Source organism: Channa argus, chromosome 14 (genome assembly GCF_033026475.1).
Source record: "Channa argus isolate prfri chromosome 14, Channa argus male v1.0, whole genome shotgun sequence".
NCBI lineage: Eukaryota > Metazoa > Chordata > Actinopteri > Anabantiformes > Channidae > Channa > Channa argus.
In genome coordinates this window covers 22344211-22365255 of record NC_090210.1, presented here as the reverse complement: position 1 = coordinate 22365255, position 21045 = coordinate 22344211, and the positions used below count along the sequence as shown (strand labels likewise).

The 21045-nt window shown below is 42.1% G+C and overlaps 1 protein-coding gene across 6 annotated transcripts in view; it reads left to right on the top strand.

Annotated features, from left to right (window-relative positions):
* LOC137098670 (disco-interacting protein 2 homolog C) overlaps nt 1–21045 on the top strand; it is a 163861-nt gene that overhangs the window by 65557 nt on the left and 77259 nt on the right. For 2 of the 6 annotated variants that reach the window (XM_067475157.1, XM_067475156.1), the window contains exon 1: nt 20705–20775. The exons of 2 other annotated variants lie outside the window; for them this stretch is intronic. In XM_067475157.1, the coding sequence (XP_067331258.1) occupies nt 20724–20775 (52 nt within the window). In that variant the 5' untranslated portion in view covers nt 20705–20723. Of the gene's footprint in view, nt 1–16040; nt 16355–20704; nt 20776–21045 lie in introns of those variants that run through there. 2 more of the 6 variants (XM_067475160.1, XM_067475158.1) reach the window with 2 other exon arrangements.

The window sequence follows — 21045 nt, the reverse complement described above, 5'->3', positions numbered from 1 at the left end:
GTGTGACGCGGCAGTGATGACGACGACGTCGGCTTCTCACGCTGCACTTTGTATGTGTGTGTGTGTGTGTGTGTGTTAATAGAAAGCTTGAGCCTCCCAGATGGAGACAGTTTGTGGCCATGGCTCAGTGTGTAGTAGAAGAGACTGGAACACTTGCTGTGGTGAACGCAGCACAAATCCCCCCTCTGTCTCTGTCTCTGTCTCTGTCTGTCTTTCCTTTTTCTTTTCTTCTCGCCTAAATCGATCGGTCTGATTTTTTTTTTTTTTGGCCTAAGCATGAAATGGACCAGCTGCTGTGAGGCGAGTTGTTAAGGTGGGGAGTCACGGTGTGTGAGTCCACGTGTGTGTGTGTGTGTGTTTGTGTTGCTATCTTTTGCTGCATCAGTCGCCGCCTCCCCTCTCAACTGAATTGAATTCATTAGTGATTATTGGGATGAATGTTACATGAGCCGAGCTGCTAAAAGATCCTTGGTGTAGCAGCAGCTTTTCACGATAGGAAAACGGCACAAAGAAATGATGATGATGTAAATATGAGACGCTGGGTTGCAGAGCTTCTCTCCTCCTTTCTCTCTTTTTTTTTTTATTCTCCTCTACAGCTCTCCATCCCTCAGAGCAGCAGTGGCTTATGGGAGCAGCCCTGAGCGACCCTGTGGGATAAATCCATTTTAGAAACCTGAAATCTTGACAGATAGAAAGAGGGAGAGAGGGAGGGTAAGGTGTGTGTGTGTGTGTGTGTGTGTGTGTGTGTGAGTTCAGACACACACACACACACACACACACACACACACACACACACACACACACACACACACACTTTCTCAGCAGGGAGCAGGCAGAAAAGCAGACAGGAGCCTCCCAGGCATTTTACTCATGTAGAGAATGTAATGAAATCTGAGCCACTCTTCCTCCCCTCTCCTCCCCCTCCCCCTCCTCCCCCCCCACACACACATATGTGGCATTGAAATGACAGCAGAACAGGGACAGACCTGGATTTTTAACTAAATATTGTTTTCTCTGTTATGCACTAGAAACCAATTGTTGGTTAAAGTTCGGCAGAAACGTGTTTAACATTTGCTGCCTTTTACCTTTTGGAATCCTCCGGAGAGGAGAGCTCCACCTGTTGACTGCTTTCTCCAGGGTTACTTTACCGCTTTCTCTGGTGTGTTAATTTTTTTCGCTGAACTCCAAACTGGTACCAACCCCTCCACTATACTTTGTTGGCAACTGAAAGTTGGGAAATGACCATTTGACTGCACATTTATTTCACAGTTTAGAGAAGGTACTTTAGGCCCCACACAGCGAAAGACACAAAACGGCTACAGATGAGAGCATTGCATGGTTTATTGTCGTTTTCTCTTTCTCATTGCTTATTTTTTGGCTCTGGATTCACTTTGTGTTTGTATTTTCAGTTGTCATGTGTCTCTGTTTGGTCAGTTTGTGTCTATTTTGGGTCTTTTTCTTCATCTCCGGGTTCATTTTGTGTCTGTTTATTAATATATTGTAAATTTCATTCATTTTATTAGTGGTGTAAACTTTGAACTAAGTACATTTACTTAAAGGACCTTCACTGATTTTGAACTTGCTACTTATGGTACTAGTTTGGTTAGTACATGTACATAGAAGCCCTTAAACTTCTCATTGACTTCGCTATATCAAACTATACTTTCATGGAAAAATGCCTCCAGATGACGACGTTTGGAGGAACCTTCCGTTCAGATTATGTAATTGCTCACACTATGGAGTTTGTAATCATGGTCAACCTGCTTTTCCAGAGCTCCCCCCGATGACCTTATCTGAACTCCTAATGATGAAAAACTCCTCCAGCTGATGTCATCTGAAGGAGTGTTTCAGCTAGAAGCAGGGAAATAATAGTAAGTTTGAAAGCATTAATGTGCATTTACACCCTAAACTAAGGCTTAGTACTGCATTAGGTATTTCTACTCTTCCATTTTATGCTTGTTTAACCTTTGAACATTTCGGAAGCATATGAAACTTCTACTTCACTATAGTTATTTAAAAGCAACAGTATAAAGTTACATTTCAACTTCAGTTTAATAAAAAAAAAAACAATACTACAATGCAGACATAACACGACCACCTGTGCAACTGAATGCAAACTAATACAGCTGCCCTGTCATGACTTCTACTTTTACAATGTTGAAACTGTCAGGAAGGTGATACTACCGCTTATTATTGAGGTCAAAGTGGGTTGGTGGAGTTGTACTAGGCTAGATTTTAAGAAGAGCTGGTTCTAAAGTTTTGGCCACTTCATTTCAAATGGGGTGTTTTCAACTTAAAAAACTGAGAAATGAAAACCCAGTAAAGGTAGAATTCCTCATAATTCATCACTTAAGCATTAAATTGCACAGGTGGTCCTTATGTACTGCCTGGTGGGTGTAGATACACACTCCTAACTATACTGCGTACTATACATGAGCTGAGCTCCCTCATGCACTTGTGCTTGTTTACAGTCAGACCTGACTTCCCCATTATGGCGGCGGCTTTGTGTTATTGCAGCAATGGGCTGAAGCGGCCAATGCAGTATCTTCAGTACATATAGTGCATGTATGGGTGGGCTACGGTACGTGCACACGCGTCTCACACTCAATGCAAAATCAGCAACAACAAAACTGAACTGAAGTACATTTCTCACCCAGATTAACCAGGAGAGCCAGAGGTAAGAGCTACATGAATATTGGTATTTTAGTACAAATAGGCTTCTTTTTCTCTTTACTACCTATGTTCTGTCAACTTTTCTCTCACTTATAAACAGACGCCGGGTTGGGAATTTGTTGTACTGACAAGGTGGAGGTGGTTTTTTTGGGTTTTTTCTCTCCCTATGGTGGATTAAATTGGAGTTTTTAACAAACACATTGATCAGAAGGCATAAACACGATGTTTGTAACAGCACTTTTTTGGTTTCATTTCATCATTTTTACTCTCAGTCTTTCAGAGCCTCTTATGTTTCCAACAATAAACGCTGTGTATACAGAGCTAATCAATCTCTGGGAGTCTGCGTTCCCTCGAAATCCACTTGGCTTGATAACTGAAGCTGGCAGAGTGTGTTTACATCGATGCTTTTACATAATTCAAGTTCTTACTTAAACCAGAGTAAGTTTATTTTGACCTCTGTCTTTGGTCTGTGGTAATGTACATTATTAGTTTTGTTCAGCCTCAGTCAGTGTTTCTTTCAGCTGTGATGGAGCTGATGCTTTGATAGGAGAGGAGGACGAGAACACCTCCTCTCTTCCACACTCGTTTCCTTTCACCACACCAAATCCCCAAATCATCTGTTGGACTTTATTATTTTTTTTTAGCTTCCAAAAGAAAAACCGAGAAGGTTGTGGAAATCCAGCGAGGCAGAGGGGGGTAATGCTGGTGACCGTGTTGGTTTATGGATCCTAATAGTCTCATCTAAATGTAAATGAGCCTGAGGTGGAGACAGTGTGGGTGTCTGTCTGTCTGTCTGCTGCTGGAGAAGCAACATGTTGCGGAAAAGGCAAATTGTGTTTTTGCGTTGAAGGAGTTTAGTTCCTGTTTGCTCTATTGGCGTGAAAGTAAAGTGTATTAAGGTTCAAGCTAAGGTGTTTTGGAGACACTAGTGAAATTACACTTTAGAAAACAACATACCTGACAGAAACAGAAACAGAAAAACAAATACGAAGGAAATTGAGGGAATGCTGGTTGATTTAAGGCACAAAACAAGAGTTTTCTTATTTCTAATGGAGCACAGAATGGACATCAGTGTCATAAGTGGAAAGTCAGTCCTGAATTCTTAATTATAACTTTGATTATTTATCACTTTAGCTGTGTTTTGAACAGTCCCCACACAGACACTAAAACCAACATCAAGTGTTTCTGCTCCTGTTTAGTTTCTCTCAGTCTGCAGCCTGGATTAGCTGCTTTGTCTGTACCGTAAATGTCCATCATCGTCCAAGAACTATTAAAAACACATCAGCCAGTGACATTTTCATTCTTGCCAAAACCCTTGGGTGAGAATCTTTTTACAAAGCTTGGCCCGAGTTATAGAGCGGCACGAACTGTGCATTCACACAACTTCGAAGAATTATTGGCAATATGGATCATTTGTATCAGGCATCAGGCCTGATCCTGCCTTTGAGTAGTTATACTGCCCACTACCGTCTCAGCCTTTTTTAAAATGTCCCCCAGTTCAGCAGCATGTCTGACTGACTGACTGACTGATGGGTTCTGTCGTGTTATTGCTCTGCAGAATCTGTCCCATTAAAAAATAAAATAAATGTTTGGAGTATTTCCTCAAATGAGAGAGTGCAGTAACCAGCTGCTGTGTTAGCAGGTCAACCAGAGATTTAGTTTGATATCCACCCACCACTGTGGCCGTGACCATCCATGGTGTGGATAAGTGTGTGTGTGTGTGTGTTTGCGTGTACACGTGTGTGTCTGTGGGCTCGGGGATTAGCCATATTAGCCATGTTAGATACACACATGTGGCTGGGGCACAGATGCCATGGAAAGTCAATCTGTACAGTTGGAAGGATTTGGGTCACCAGAGGCGGTTAACCACCAGCTGTGTGTGTGTGTGTGTGTGTGTGTGTGCGCGTGTGTGTACGTGGGTTTAAACCCTGTTGGTTTAACTAGGGCTTCTTAGCTCCCAATATCATGGCCAGGGCCCAATGTGAGGAGTTCATGGCTGCAGGATGACGTCCAACGTGAATTGCTGTTGTTTTAGGGAAATTACAGGGAAACTGAGCTTTGTTTTTTGCACGACTTAAAATTCCACAACTCCTTAAACATTCAAACTATGTTTAACTCTTTGAAGGTTTTTCTTGATTTGATCCAGATGAGCAAATGGGTTATAACAAGTTACACTAAGACCAAATGTTATTTTCTTTATTAACTGACTGATCACTTTGGGAGTCGTAGCAGACATTTGTTTCATGCTCTACTTGAGTCACTGCTGTATCTGTCATCACATAAAGTTTGATTGTGATGACTTTTTGCTCATCTACATGCCTTCATTTGTCTCATTTCATTTTTTTAGAAAGCTACACGTTGAATCTCGTGACCTTTTGATTTATGCAATGAACAGAGAGTTTCTTTTTCCAAAATACAATAAATAGACTGTGCTCAAAACGTTCTCCTGCAGGTTTCCCCATTTTTCCTTTGGCAGTTGCCAAATAAAATAATAAAAAAAAAAAACCTTAAATTATGTGAAGAGAATAAGATGATGGGTGAATGAAGCAAAGTCCTCTTTGACTTTGTTTTACTTTTCTTCAAAACTTTAGTGATCTAACAAAGTCAAATTTCTCACTTATGAGTGAAACACCGTCTAAAACTTGGCAAATAGTGGCAAGTTTTCTATGCTCATTGTTCTTATTCTGCACCAACAAATTTCACACATTTCAATGACACGGAATGAATCTCTTTCCTAGTTTGTGACAATTTGAATGACACATTCTGGGCTGTAGGATCAACCCCATGACTTTCTCTTCACCTAAGCTGTGACAGTATTTCACACCCAGTTCCGGTCTTGGATTTCACATTCGTGCTGCCACACGGCTTTAACTGTGCCCTGATCTGTTAGAAATGAGAGTACTGTGCTTTCATGGCCCGAGTATTAAGCGGGACATACAAGTGTAGGGTTGAGTTGTTGACAGAAATATGTGGGAGTCGCAGTACATTTCGCTGCGTTCTCTGCGTCTGTTTATGGAAGATGACATTTGGAGGAAAAGTCTTCCACCCAGCGTCTCCTTCAGCCGTAAAATGATGGAGAGCTCAGCCACCACCCTCGCTCATCAGCCTGTGGTGAAAAATGGAAAATAAAACTCTGCTTTTAAAAGCAAAGCTCAGATTCCACCTTACAGAAGGCTCTCAAGTCTCAGAAGGGCCGATGTGACATGTCAGTAGCCCGGTTATTCAGCACAAATCTAATGATCCACATTCAGAGTTTGATGCGACTGTTTCTTCCCCCGTCTAATATTAGTATTACATATAATATACAGTTGAAACCAGATGTTTACATACACTTCTGTAGTGTTTGGTAGCGTTGCCCTTGAACTGTCTGACATGAGTCAAATCCTTTTTACAAGCTTCTCACAATAGTTTGCTAAAATCTTTGCCCAGTACTCTCGGCAGAACTGGTGTAACTGGCTCAGGTTTGTGGGCCGTCCTGCTCGCACGCGCCTTTTCAGCTCTGCCCGCAAATGTTCTACAGGATTCAGATCAGGGCTTTGTGATGCTCCCACTCCATGTGATGTCTTGAGATGTTGCTTCAAGATGTCTGGATAATGTTCTTTCCTCATGATGCCAATGAAGTGCACCAGTCCCTCCTGCATTTGCAAACAGTAATCTGGCTTTTGGAATAATGGCTTCTTGCTGCCCGTTTCGGTACAGAACTCGTTCGCCGCGGATAATGACGCTCTCTTAGCAGCATCACGCAGCATCTTCACAAGTTGCTTTGCCTTCGTTCCGGGGTTGATGCACACATTTTGCACCAAAGCACGTTCATCTCTGGGAGGCAGAGCCCATCTCCTTCCTGAAGCGGTATGATGGCTGGACATTCCCATGGTGTTTATACCTGCGTCTAATAGTTTGAACAGATGAATGTGGCACCTTGGGAAATTGTTCCCAAGGTTGAACTAGACTTGTGGAGGTCAACAATTCTCTTCCTGAATAAAGTAATACAAAATCCTCTCTCTCAGTATTATGGCATTTAGCAGATAGAAATAAAAGGTTATTTGTCTTTTTTAACAGTATGTGTAAACATCTGGTTTTAACCTATGTGTATTAATAATGTGTGTTTGATTTGGGTCAAGGCCCAGAGGGCAAATATCGAGGCATCAGAGTTTCTGTGTTCCCACACTTCATCGCTCGCACTGTGTGGGAGCCCGGCAGCGACAGTCACGGAAGACTATCAAAAGCACCGAAGTGACAGGGAGGGAGATGAGAAAGAAGAGAAACGAGGAGATAATCAAGAACAGAAGATCAAAAGTGAGAGAGGGAAAGAGACAGTAAACCTCAGGAGTGACAGTGTTTTCCTGAGCAAAGCAGAGAAAAAAACAGCCTGAGCGAGAGGACTGAGTTGTAGTTTTAAAGGTCCGCACTGCTCTCAGATTAAAACCGCATTGTTTTAGCAGCACACGCTGGTATTTCCTCTCGGTCGGAGTGCTCGGGGCCGCTGGGTGGAGCACCCGGGGGAACGCGAGCACCTTGCCAACAGCACTGCAGCTGACTCCTGGCAGCACATGGAAATACCTCTGCTGCTCTTATTATGCCAGGCAAAGACAGGGCCACGACTATTTTAAAGGGGAAGTCGTCACTACTGATTAGGTCCTGGAGGGCTGAGAGGTGCTGTGGTTGTCGTTCCCAGGCTCCGCGTGTCGACCGGGATAAAATGGCAAGTGACGGTTTGGCAATGACAGGCTTGTGAGCAGCTCTGAAACACAGGCAGGTCACAGTTCAAGGCAGAGCTGTGAAAAAAATGGCTTCAGCAGTGCCACGACTGCACCGAGTGTAAAAAAAAAAAATAAAATAAAATAAAGGTATGTATCAAAATTACACAAGCATCTTTGTTATTATTCAGCAGGATGAGAGAAAGGACAAATGCCGAGGGACGGACTTCCACAACAGTGCAGAGACAGTGCAGTCGTGTGGTGTCCACCGCGTCCTCTCAAGCGGAACCAGCAGCTCATTCATCAAACCCAAAACATAATACTGACTTCAATCTATGTGGCAGATTTTCCACCTCTAATTGTGATAAATGGAGCATCATATGGAGGGTAATGTTCAGGGGCAATAAACCAACTCATCAGAAAACAGGAAAACACGATACAAATGTCTCCTTCAATGGCTTAAAGTGACTGAATCCTCGTGGCTCATGTTACTACCCAGAATGCCACTTGGCAGTGAGCGGTGATTTCTGGCTTCGAGTACTTTATTTCCCATGACCACTGAGGTCAAGCCTGGCATATCTGGGATGTGAGAGTAAGAAGCTAATACAGTGTGATGGTTTTACACAGCCGCTGGATTATTTACTGTGTGTGTGGGTGTGTGTGTTGTTAATATTCTGCTGGAATTAAGATTACAGCCACCACAAAGAGATTTTGAGAACTTTGGTTTTCCAAAAGCAAAATAGTGCTAACACCACGTGGTTTCAGTGCACTTTAACCTGTACTTACTGAAGCTTTATTTATCCCCATTTCTTATCCGCTGAACGCAAAGCGCTGCTTCCACGTATAAATGACTAGTTGTCTGCTGCTGGTCATTGAGCTGACGGCCCTGTTTATTGTTAAAGGGCTGCATAAAGGGACGGTAGCTGCCTTAAAAATAGGTCTTATTTCACGTCGGAGTCGTATTTACGTTTGCTACCATGTCCATTTAGTGCCAGTGTCACCAGCTTTAAACTTGAACTTAACGCCGATATTTCCTTGTGTACTGCATTGATGTTGAGCAAAGATGCATGTATTGAAGTATCCTATATAATATATAAAATAGTATTTTTAATATATTATTATGTATTTGGACTGTTCAATGTTGAGACAAGAAAAAGCCAAAAAAAAAAAAAATCTTCTGTGTGTACTGATCAGCTAGTACTGCCTGTTACCTCAGGGCTCCTGTAAGGGGAGACATACTTTCACTTAACGGCGATTGACGGTGAGAGCTGTGTGCCGGATTCTTCTTTCTGCTCTCCTCATTGTTTCCCCCTTATTAAAGGTAATTATGCTGTCTTAAGTAAATAGGAGGAAACAGGGTCAATTTATTTGTGTTTGTATTGTCTTTTAGAGCCTCACGGTCCCGCTGTACAGGGGCAGACCCATGTTTATTTTATTGGGGTGGTCAGACTGGTCAGACACTCAAAATAGTCAAGTTGAAAAAAATGTATTTTTATTTTGATGAAATTACAAAAATTGCATTTTTGTAAAATGTAATTTCTTTAGATTTCACGTTGGATGAAAACATCATTTAAATAGTTAAAAAGCAAACAGGTCATTTACTTATGCTAACGTTGGTCCTAATTGGCTGCATGTCTTCATATGGAGAGAAATGTTTGTGCTGCCCTGAGCATCTCCACTAAGTGATGGTACAATATCAGTATCAGTGTGTAAACTGTTTTGTCTGCTCACTTTTTGAATCTTCATTTTTGAATAATAAACAGATACATATCAGCTCTGGGTAGGTTTTCTACACGTCTCCTTCGGGAGATACTCTCCTCCATCCATTCATATATTGTAGATCTTTGGGTTGTGGTTGACACCTTCACAGCCAAACAATAGAACTGGGGGGGATGTTGTTGCTGTCCTCTGCTCTGCCCCTCTCTGTGCGGTGCTGGACATTTCCTGGTCAGCACAGTTCCTAAGCTTCTCCGTTTCCACGGGAGATCACAGTCAGCTCAACAATTCCCCTTCCTCCTCCTCCTCCTCCTCCTTTGCTCCAGGTTGCAGCTGGCGGATGTAATCGAATTAACAAAGACGCCCTTTTCTTTTGGCTGTTGGTGCCGGATCCGGATTGATACTGTAGGTACATTCATGCACCTGTTGGTGTTTAGTTCGTTTCTGGTGCTGATAATGAATGTTGGGAATTGTAGAATTTCAGAAATAATTCATTTCTCATGTCTTGATTTATTCTTCTCAGTGTTCATGTGGTTGTTTGGTTGATCTTTTTTCCTTATTTTTCTGGCAGTAAGTGCTTCTTTTTCAACCCCTCTGTCCAATTATGTCAAGCTCTTCTAAGTCACTGACGTCCCAACCAAACACATCCTGTCCCTTCAGTAGAAAGCTGTTGGTTCTGTTGGTTTGTGCTTGCTGCGTAGGTTCTGTTTTATTATCCTCTTACCACACCTGCTCCCATCTGAGAGGTGGTTATGAAAACGCTTCTGAGGTGATGGAGCTTAATGTTTTCTGCATTGAAAAAAAAAAACTGTAAGGATGTTTGTGTTACGGAAACCATTAAAAAAACTCCTTTTTACATAAATACCTAAAATGGCTTGTTTGCTCATTGGTTTATGTATCATGCAAAGACACAGAGAGCACAGTATTAACAATGCTGGAACAAATTGTGACCTAATGCTTTATTTCCAGTGTGTTCAAAGGTCATTTATCAGCCCAATCTAAGGGTCAACACAGCAGTTTGTCATCATCTCTAGTTCTTCTGTTTGCTGTGTTGTGGCTCTAATGTTTAGGACATAAATTGTGTCTAAATTCATAGTCCGGTGTTTTGTCACCCATCCACACACCCTGACCCTCCCCCTACTAAAGTTTTAAAACCCGATTTAAATCAGAAGTCACTCTGGTGACTGCAATGTTTACTACAGCTGCCAAATGTCCCCATTTTCCAACATGGGTGTTTGCTGTGGCATCCGTTCATACGTTTGTGTTTGAGGCAGTTCGCTTCCTTTTCAAGCCTGTGCAGTCACTCCTGTGGGTTCCTTCTAAGTAGCTTTGTGCAGGGTTTAATAAGGTTCAAACACACACACACACACACACACACACTTAAAACCAATAGCCTTACAGGGCATTAAAGTCCCATTTTCATTTTCACTAAAGCAGCTTTAGTCTGAAGGCGTGTGAAAAGCGCTGGGCTCCCCTGATATCGCAGCACTTTGTAAGCTATCGACTGCAGTGATCTATTCGGATCTTTACTGCGATAGGGTGCGCGGTTTCTCGCATGCCAGCTCATATTGAGTTATATCTTTAATCTTTGTTTCACTGAAAGAGCTTTCAAGTGTGTTCTTTCTTCATTGTACACGGCTGCTGATGGGTTTGCAGATAATTTGTCATCATTTGGACTAAAGAAAAAGGAGTGAGGGCAGCACGGGGGAGGTTGGGAGAGAAGAGAGAGGTTGGCTTTTAACTGGACAAGATGGATGTTTGCCCACTTTTCTGCCAATACTGGCCGTACCAAACCATCAAATGAGCTGCAAACGGTTTCTGACCTCTAACCTCGCTGTGGAGTCCGCAATAGAACAAACAGACAAACAAACAAAAGCGAACGACTACTTCACAGCGCGATGCACAGTTATGAATAAAAACACTGCATCATAATTCTGCGTAGCAGACATTTTGGAAACATTTTCCAACTTTTTATAGTTGAATTCTCAATCAGCGTCTTAGTGCCCAATGTTTTCATTGGCACAGTTTGTGACGTAATCTCCAAGTTAAAGTTTCATTATGCCAAGTAGCAGTAAAAACACCTTCTGCTTTTGTGTTTTAAATTGCGTTTAAATTTTCTTTCTTTCTTTTTTTTTTTTTAGCAGCCTCTCTAGTGCCAACCCGTCTTTGGACATACATGGACATTAACTGTCTGTACACGCAGTACTTAATGGATGCCTGCGGAGTAAAGTGTTATATGTTCTATGCTGTGAATTGACTTCCTGTTGCATAGATGTAAATTAGGCTGCATTCTCATTACTGTATGTGTCAAATTCGCCACAAACCGGATCTTTTTGGATCTTTAAGCGACTCACGTGTGGTTTTTTCATGGATCAATTCGGGGCCGATTTATTACGTGATCTGCTCAATATTCAGTCTTTAACTATGTTAAAAATGAAATTCATCAGTGAAGCCCACAGACTCCCAGCCTGGCTATAACATGTTTGTCTTCAGCTGCTCTTTCATTCATCCCAACTCACTCATTGCCACGACAACAGCTTCCCTTAAGTCTTTCAGTTGTTCTACAGAACCGTGTTTTTACAGCCCATTAAGTGCGGACTGAGTGTGACTGAGGAGGTCTCTGTTTAGACTCCATAATAGACGACCTGGAGCTCTTTTGCCCTGTCAGCACTACTCTAGTTCACTGTTTTTGTTCCTCTTCTCTTCTTTTTTTCATGCCATGCTTTCATAGTAGAAATGCTCGGTCGACAGCTTTTTTTTCTCAGAAGGTCTGTGGTTTTACATCAATTTGGGCATGTTCAAAGACATTGTGGCAAGTAGCTGCACGGTCGGCTGCATGTTGATTGCAATTGAAAAGCAGGCGATTGTCATCATCAAACACAGTCTGAAAGATTTTCTGTGCCTGTTCATAAGGGAGAACACAGAAAAGCATTTGTGTTTAACCACAAATAACATTTTAGATCCCGTAAGGAGACATTTAGTGTTTTCACTTCACACGGAGGTCAAAGGTCAGGTTCAGTCGGGGACAAGCATCATCTAGGTAAACATGAGATGAAGGTACTGTTGTAAAAGAACAGGTTTGTTTGTGTGATTTATGTGTTTGCCAGAAGTGTAACTGGTACTGACTCAGCCCTCAAGGTAAATATTGTCTGACTGACAGCCAGAACCTGAAGCACAGGTGCCAGCTTTACATGTGAGTGTGTGTGTGTGTGTGTGTGTGTGTGTGTCAGTGAGAGCCCAGAAGTATCACGTGCATCAAAGCTTGTTCACTTCTATTTTGGGAACCTCTCTCTAGGCAAATTTTTTTACTGGCTGCAGGATACAGATCTTCTGGTCACACACACACACACACACACACACACACGCACACAAACTGTCACGTTTCATTCAAAACACTCTCCGGTCTTCACCTTTGTGTTTGTGTTGTATAAACGACGAGAATTTAACTTGAAATATTTGCCATCGTAGACTTTGCTTTTTACACGTTCTGTCCTTGTTGAGTATTAAAAGTTTTCCTGTTCTCACTTTGGGAATTCATGCTCAGTACGTTACAGTTTGTGCTTGTTAAAATGCGTTCATGATACTTCCCATCGACACGCACTCGTGCACTTATTGACATGCTCCTTCGTCATTGTGAGCACACACTGCGGTTTATTTTGGATCATTCTGCTAGAGCACAAAATCTGGATTCATATGCAACTAATAAAAAAGAACCAACAGCTCTGCAAACATTAGATTAGACTGTTGCACATGTGCAGCCAGGTTTTGTTGTTACCAAAAAGGCGTAACGTCTTCAAATAACCAGTTAAGGTATTGGATAAGCATAAAAAAACAGGTTACCCCAGTGTGAACAACAGCAGCCACCAGTTTGACTGGTTTCATATAAAACAATATATCTTATCTAAGAGATAACAGTGACTTGTGCGTTGTGCAGCTGCTGCAAACACCTGCTCAGAGGGGGCAGATGTTCCAGCCACACACAAATACCATCACACATTTACTCTCACTGCCAAATTTGACTGTAAACTCAAATCAGGAGTTCATCTGCTTTAACTCTATATTGCTGAGTATGTTTGAAATACGTTTATTCGAGCATTGCTTGTCCCGAATCCTGGCAGCACAGCCACAGTGATTCAGCAGTTTGACTTTTTATGTCCGTCAACACGGCAACAGTTGGTGGTTCAGCCCGGAGCAAGCACTGGAAGCTATGCAGCCACTGATTTCTTCCTCAACAAGTGCTTCAAGCTTAACACCCGAAGGTCGTTTGTCCCTCTCATACGATCCACGAAGACTCAGATTTGCAGGATTTCAACTTGGTTGGGGTTGGGCACAGAAACTTCAGGGCTATGTGGACACTGAATAAAGATGGTTAAGGTTTGTACAATTTGCCTTAAAACGTGTCACATGATGTGCATCACGCGACTGCTTGCTACAACAACCACGGGAAAAGCGTTGTGTGTCGAAACCCACGCAGGGTTGTGTGTAAGCACAAAGTCAAGATGGTGATGCTCAGTAAAAAGTTGTGATTAGCCTTAAAAAAAATCACTGCTTCCTTAATGTCACATTTTTGCTCCATGTGACTAGAGGTAACTACAGCAATAGCAACTGTTTCCTGTGGGAAACTCTAGTGTTTTGTGACCCATCCAACCACGTCAACCTTTTCCTGACAAACTCCTGAAGGTTTGACGTTCCTAAGTTACCTACAGGTGCTAGATGTCGCCAATTGGTAAAACATACCTGTGTCGCTGGTGCAAACGACCTACAGAGTCATGTTTTACAGGACAGTCTCATCTTCCGTAAATGGAAACGGTGCGTTTGTTTCAACATTGGTGCAGCCCTATTTTTAGCTGATCTTCAGTGATGAACCAATTATACTGTGGCACGTTAATATAAACATCCATAAAAATTTTTCCGATTTCCAGAGGAAATTAATCTAAACTGTGTCAGAATCTGACACCTGTCGCTCAGCCTGAGTGATCTGCTGTAAAATCTGAGCCCGTGGCCCAAATTCTCCCCAGCGAGTCAGTCACCTCTCATCACATGACAGCCAACTAGACCGGGGACTTTCCACTGACCTGTGGGTCAGTTTGCTGAAGCTGGACGTCGTGAGAAAATGGCCTCTCGAGGGCTGCAGAACTCTCACTATGTGTTTTTGCTTCAAATAAATCTGGAGGATTTGGTTTCTGAAGGTTGTCTTCGGTGTACAGTTTCAACAAGACATCGCTGCAGTGGGGTCTAGATGTGTTTTGAACACGGCGCGTGATGCTTGGATAATTAGACATGATGATATCCACTTTTAGAGGAATTGCACTTGGAATTGAGTTTTTTATTTTCTTCTTTTTCTCGGAGTGTGGGAATTTTTGGCTGTGTTACAAGTGATTGTCATTACAGCCAGTGGCACAACAACATCCCCTTGGTTGAAAAGAATTCAAAGAAATCTGCAAAGATTTTTTTCTGATATGACAAAATTGAAAACTCGTATATGTGTGTCAAACTGTAGGAGATGATTTATTTGAGCTAACTGTGCAGATGGACTTGTTAAAGAGAATAACCCAGTGATGTAGTACTTCAGAGCTGAGGTTTTATCTGAGCTCACCGAAGTTACATTTAGCTGGTTTTTGACTTCTGCTGTTTGTTGATCCCTAAACATGAATGAAAATGCAATTTTTCAGAAACGGAAGCAAGGACATGTGACTTATGACTCAACAGCACTTAAATGTTAAGTTTATTGTGTCTTTTCTCTCCAAGTAAAAACGTAATTAGTTCAGTTTGAAGGCAGAATTTAACTAGAAGTTTGACTTTGTCCTGAGGTGATAAAGAGCTTTTACTTTCTGAGCTGTGCAGTTGCCACTTCACCGCTCAACAAAGGTGCTCAAAGGGAGGAAATCCAGAAACCGGATTCATCATATACTTGCTTTGTGTGCAAACATTTGGCTGGAGGATTTGTACATTAGGTCACAGAGAACGAACTAATCCTCACAAAGTCTCTTCGTTGTGAGCTTCTGTGTTTGCACAATTCAGGTCATTTGGTGAAACTCGAGGAAAACGGCAAACGGCGACATTGCGTTTGATCGTGTGGTGATTTGTGCGCAAATTTTGCAGGAAATGCTAACAACTGTGTTCATGCATTAATGGAATGATTGTCGTTTGCATTTCTGCACAGGGCCTTCGTCAGGTTTATTTACAGGTTATGTAAACAGGGGACCTGCATTTACTTTGTAAGAAGGCACATTCAAATTTAATTATCCAATGAGGGCTGGACACATAGGTGGCCAGCTTCCTCCAAAACCAGGAAGTGTCAAAATAAGAGCAGGTTTCAAAATAAAGGGGAAGAAAACCGATCTAACGGTTGCATGTTGTCAAGAACAAAGCAAAGCAAGTGTAGGTGAGTATTTTCTGTACAGGGCCAATTTCTTTGCAGGCAAACTGAATGCAAACACATCTGTACACAGTCTGTGGGAAACAGGTTTTCTAGTAAGTGGTTAGAGTGCAGGGTAGTCTGTATGTAAAAAGGGGGGGGGGGGGGTAAGTGTGTATACTGTTTGTATTATTATATTGTATTGTAATATTTGCATGCTTCAGAGAAATCTCTAACAATATTCAATTTATCCTGCGTTGTTGGCAGCTGTCACCATAGCAGCATCGTGGGGGTGAGTCTGGGGAGGCAATGGAAAACTCTTCAGGGAAGTGTTTGTGTACTTGTGTTACTTTTGTTGTGAGGATGTGTGTAGGTGGGGGTGGGTACATTTGAAACTGAACACTTGGTTTGACGTTATGGGAGAGTTGATTAGGTGTGTGCTGCCCCTCCCTCTATAAACTCACCGTGAAGTTGGTCGACAAACCAACGTGTTTGTTTTCCTGCCGGGCAGGTGCTCGGGCAGGTTGGACTGTACCAACTCAGGGGAAATGTGGGGGGGGGGGGGGGGGGGGGGGTCGTTGTTTGTATATAGGGTAAAGACACACACAGAGTGACCTGAGGTTCCTTCTCAGACCATAAACAGGAAGTAAGTGTGAAGTAATTGCGCGTGCGTTACCATCGGCAGACACCAGCAGCCCTTTGACTGCGGGGTGGAGGTCGACCTGCTCCGTTTGAAACTAATAAGCTGCTTGTCTTTGTGCGCGCGCGCTAATTGACGCGGTGCGTGAGTGCGCTGGCAATGTGGGGTGAAGCGGCCAGTGTTTCCACACAGAGGAGGATGCGGAGGGTCGTCTGAGTTGTGATTGTGGCTCTGAGCTTGGTCCTGCTGCCTGTCGCTGCATCATGCTCGGTGAGTATCTGCGTGTTTCGCGTTGGCTGGTGGCCGTCAGGGGTGTGTTGGCGCGCGCGCAAGCTGAATTTCTGGGTCTAATTAACTTAATTGTTGACACACTTATCTCGGTTTGCTCGGTGGTCGGGCACGTTTGAACTCTTTGATTGTTTTAAACGTTTTACACGCCACATTTGAACTATTACTAACCTGACTAGATATGTAGTTGTAGTTGTAGTAGTAGTAGTAGTAGTAGTAGTAGTAGTAGTAGTAGTTGTACACCATATGTTACTTCAGACCGTAGCTCAGGATGTGTTTGCTGACCCTGGTTCTGTGGCCGTAGAGGTCAAACAGTGAGTCCTGCTTAGGTATTTGTACCGGTGTGATTGTTCATGCGTTGCAGCTGAGCATGCAGAGCTTTTCCCAGTCCGTTATTTTCTAAAGTAGAACTTTTTGCGGCCTTTGAGCTGCTAAAGTACAGCAGCACGAATCCTAAATGATGTTGGCAGGGTTATTAAACTTTACAGTTTAATAGAGTTTAGTTGCAGAGCTTCTTCAGAGATCACATTGTATATTGCTGTAGTTATTTTCTTTTTCTTTCTTTCTTTTTTATGTTTTTTTTAAGGACACTTGCTTAGGCCCAAATTTAGATGTTTTACTGTCAGTGCACTGTGTTTTTGTCCTCACACAGGCAGCTCTGTAATCACATGGCCATTGAAATTATGTGAGTCTGGTTATAAGCCTCCAAACAAATACAGCTTAAGGTCGTGTTGCATTTGCACATTAACCGATTGGAAATGCACAATCAAACAGCCGGTAACACCTTTAAAGTGAGTTTAGACTTTTTCTGTTGGTGAGATGATCAAAATGTGAATTGTGTGTACATCGATAAATCTGCGTACCGTTTGCTCTACACATCTACGACAAATGTAAGGTTTTGTCAGTCATTTGTGATGCTCAGCGTGATTTGTGGGATATTCACTGTGCCTGCGGTTGTGGGAAAAATGGGAATCACTCATCATTTATTACCTGAAACCTGATGTTGCAGGTGTGACTCGACTTTGGTGTGTGCATATATATATATATATTAAAGCCAAAGATGGTCTTAAACACCCCTGATTTTCTTATTTGTGTGTGAATCTCCTTTTTACAAGCTACTTGCATTCACCCAGAATGTCGTTACCCTGCAAGCCGTGGGAGCCCTTTTCTGCAAGTGTGCACTTCAAAGTAAGCTGAAACTAAAGGGGAACGTAAAGAGTGAAATTTGTAATAAACAGCCTTTAATAGATGGCGCTTAGCTTGGAGGCACTGTTAAAGTTTCGTGTGTTTCAACAGAACATTGGAAGGTGTTTTAGCACCTGACGGGGCTTTGCTCTTTGGCCCCGACCACTTAAAGTTTAATCACGTTCAGAGTGAAGATTGATGGAGCGTGTTTATCAAAGATGGTAGCGAGTAAGAGTCTGCCAAGTACTTATTAGGACATTACTATTGTAAGAGGATGAACTTCAAAAAACCTGAGCTATTCATTTTCTGGTAATGTTTGTACTACTGTTTATTGTGTATAGCTGCTCCACACGTAGATACAGTTAGAATGGTTCACAGTAGTAGGTAGTTGCAGGTGTAAAAAGCAGCATAAAATATTTGCAGCAGTATTGTTGATGTAATTACTGGGAGTGAGGGTCACAGCATTAGTTAGTGCTTGAAAGAAAATATTTTCAAGTGTACCAGTTACTACACTACTTTTTTATTTTTTTGACAGTTTTTGTTTACAGATTCAGGCTAATGATGTGGTATCATTAAGATAAGCTATTTTACTACCTCACACTTTAAGATGGCCAGTATTTCCTAAAGAAGTTTGAATAAAAAGTGATGTTAATGCATTATTAATTGTGCCATTTCAAATGCATAGTACTTTTACTTTTCATGCTATGCGTATTTTAATTCTAACACAAATATACTTTAGCATCACCGTACTTCTTCCAACGCTGGTTTAAGTAATAAAAGCAGCGGTAGTAGTTTGAAGAATACTGCAAACAGCAACAATAGCATGGCTACAGGACAAATGTGGGTAACTACTACTTTAACAGTAGGTGATGATAAAGAAATACACCAATGTAGTAGCCTCAGCAGCGTTGATCATGCTACTTTACTATTTCTTTACGGACTCATTTCAGGTCGGCTCTTTAACGAATTGACTGCACTAATGAAGCCGCTAGTTGCAGACAAGTTAATTTCCTCGCTCGTTTCATGTGTTTGGGGGGACTTTCCACCCACACTTCTTTATTGTGCATGTAAGGGTTGTACAGGAGCTGAAGCCAGCTCGGTTAGCTCGGTTTTTCCACAAGTGCACTGGATGGCCATAAATCATCTCAACTGCGTGTTGAAATTCAGCATATATAATTGGTATGTAATGCATGTGCCATGAGGAAAAACGTTGCACGGTCCGCTCAAAGTTTACAGCAGTCGGAGAGCGTTAAGTCACCTTGGCTAAGCAGTGTGCTCCTGTCTAGTCGTGTACTTTGTCCATCACTCAGATGGTAGATGGTGTTAGCGTCACCATTTCTTCCTCTTTCTTCTACTGTTGGAGTTGGTGCTGCTAATCATCAACTAGGCAAAAGGAGACAGTTGACCAAAATGATTTTGTCCAGGAGCAATGTTAGAAATCTGGAATGTGCTCTGCTCGGGAGTCAAAACCATTTTTTATGCACAGTGAAGGTAGAAAAGCACCAATCTGACAGCAATGAAACTAAATGTTGCAGTGCTGTCAAACTGGACCAAACGTTTTCCGAATTCTTTCTCAAAAAACAAGTTTTTTATGTACATGAAAGGATAAAATATTACAATGTGATGTCAGTACATTTGTTCACATGAGAGTAACCATGGCTTTTTAAAATGACATCCCTACACCTTAAAAAGTAAACTGCTTGATTAATGGGGTATGTTATAGAACAGGCACTGTACTGTGATAACCATGACCCAATTTTCTTCTCCCTGAAATGGGAAACATTTTGGAGACACGCTGTAATGGTGACGCTGTAACTTGCATCTGACTTTACCTTGAGGTTCATAATATTTTGCGGTCTACTGACCACAAATGAAATCCAAGCTATTCAGTGGTTTAATTGAATTTGAATTGAATATTTGTTTACAGGCCTAGTGACCCACAGGTTTAATGTACCTGTACATGAGATGAGTTTATTTCCTGACTCAGCATGTTGTTGCTGTAAACACCTGTTGCCTCTATCTGCACACATCACCTGCAGGCACTTGGGGGTTGTGTGTGTGTGTGTGTGTTCCTTTCCCTCATTTCCTGGGGAGTTCTTGGGCGTTTCCTCTTGGCTCAACTGTCAATGTGGGTTTGTGTGTTTTTGTGGATGATCTTTCCCTTGGTTATGAGTGTTTTGAATCATTTTCCAATGTGGAGCTGAACAACATATGAAACTGATTTTAATATTTTGAATGTGTTTATGAATTATATGAAGTTCTAAATCACAAAATGGATACCGGGACTTCTTCTCGTGTCACTCGGACCTCCAGCACCTGGCGATTTGTCCACCGAACAACAGTAATGTCAGCTGCCTACATATCCCTGGAGATGTGTTAAGGGAATGGCAGCCATAGTCACGTAGCTGTCCCAGCCTCACACAGCCACTGGCATTGCCATAGTCTATCAGGCTTGTTGGTATTAGTGTTTTCAGCCTCTAAATACGCTACTTATTTTTTTTTTCTCCTGTCTTTGTTACTGAATCAGTGGTGGAAAAAAAAAGTGTCTGCACAATGACTGTAAGATTGGTTACATTCACTCACATTTCTGTTTCCGTTGGAGAGAATAACACTGACGGCGAGGGAGAAAGAGGGGTGTGTTTTGTTTTGCTCACTTGGTGTGTTTATCTTTCAGTGGCCCAGAGTCACATGGCATACTCCCCTTTTTTCTCCCTCCTGTTTCCACCATCTTTTTGTTTTTTGGTTTTTCTCTTGTTCGACCTCTCCATCTCAAACACTCCTTTTTGTGCTTGTGATTCTCCATCTTTGTCCTCTTTTTCTGTCCCTGTTGTTGCAGTGTGGAAACGAAATCAACCGTTTCCTTTTTAGGTTTTGAGTAAATGCAACACTCTCCTACCGTGTTTTTTTTTAAATCAATGACACTCTGTCTGTGCATTGTTGTTGTCCCTTTTCTTTCCTTATGCTTCCCACTCCAGTCTTTTATTGGTTATTTTTCACTTCCCTCTCACTCTTGTCCCTTGGCTCCCGCTCAGTCTTTTGTTCGCTCTCTCTCTCTCATACTGTATATGGTCATGATGGCTCAGCCCTGCTGTTTCTGTACAAACTGACTCTGCGCTCTGCGCTGCCAAGTCACCTTCCCTCAGAGGGATGTGCAGTGTGCGCAGTCATGATACAGCAGTTGAATCCAAAGGATTGTCTGACTTGTGCATTTAATGGGCGTAAGTATTTTACTGATGTGATTTGTTAATCGTCTCGATCTAAATTGAGATGATTAACAAATCTGCTGTAACATCCTCTGTCTTTTGTCTTTCAAAAGCATCAGTGAGATCCAATGCATGTGTTGGATGATAAGCTCTAGCTCTGGTTTTTCAATTTATCTCAAAGGTGTTGGCCAAGCTTGGAGCAGGGCTCTTTCTTCCACACCAAGCTGGGAAAGCTGTGTCTTTATGGAGCCAGGATGACACAGGAAGGGAACTGGAACTAAAAAC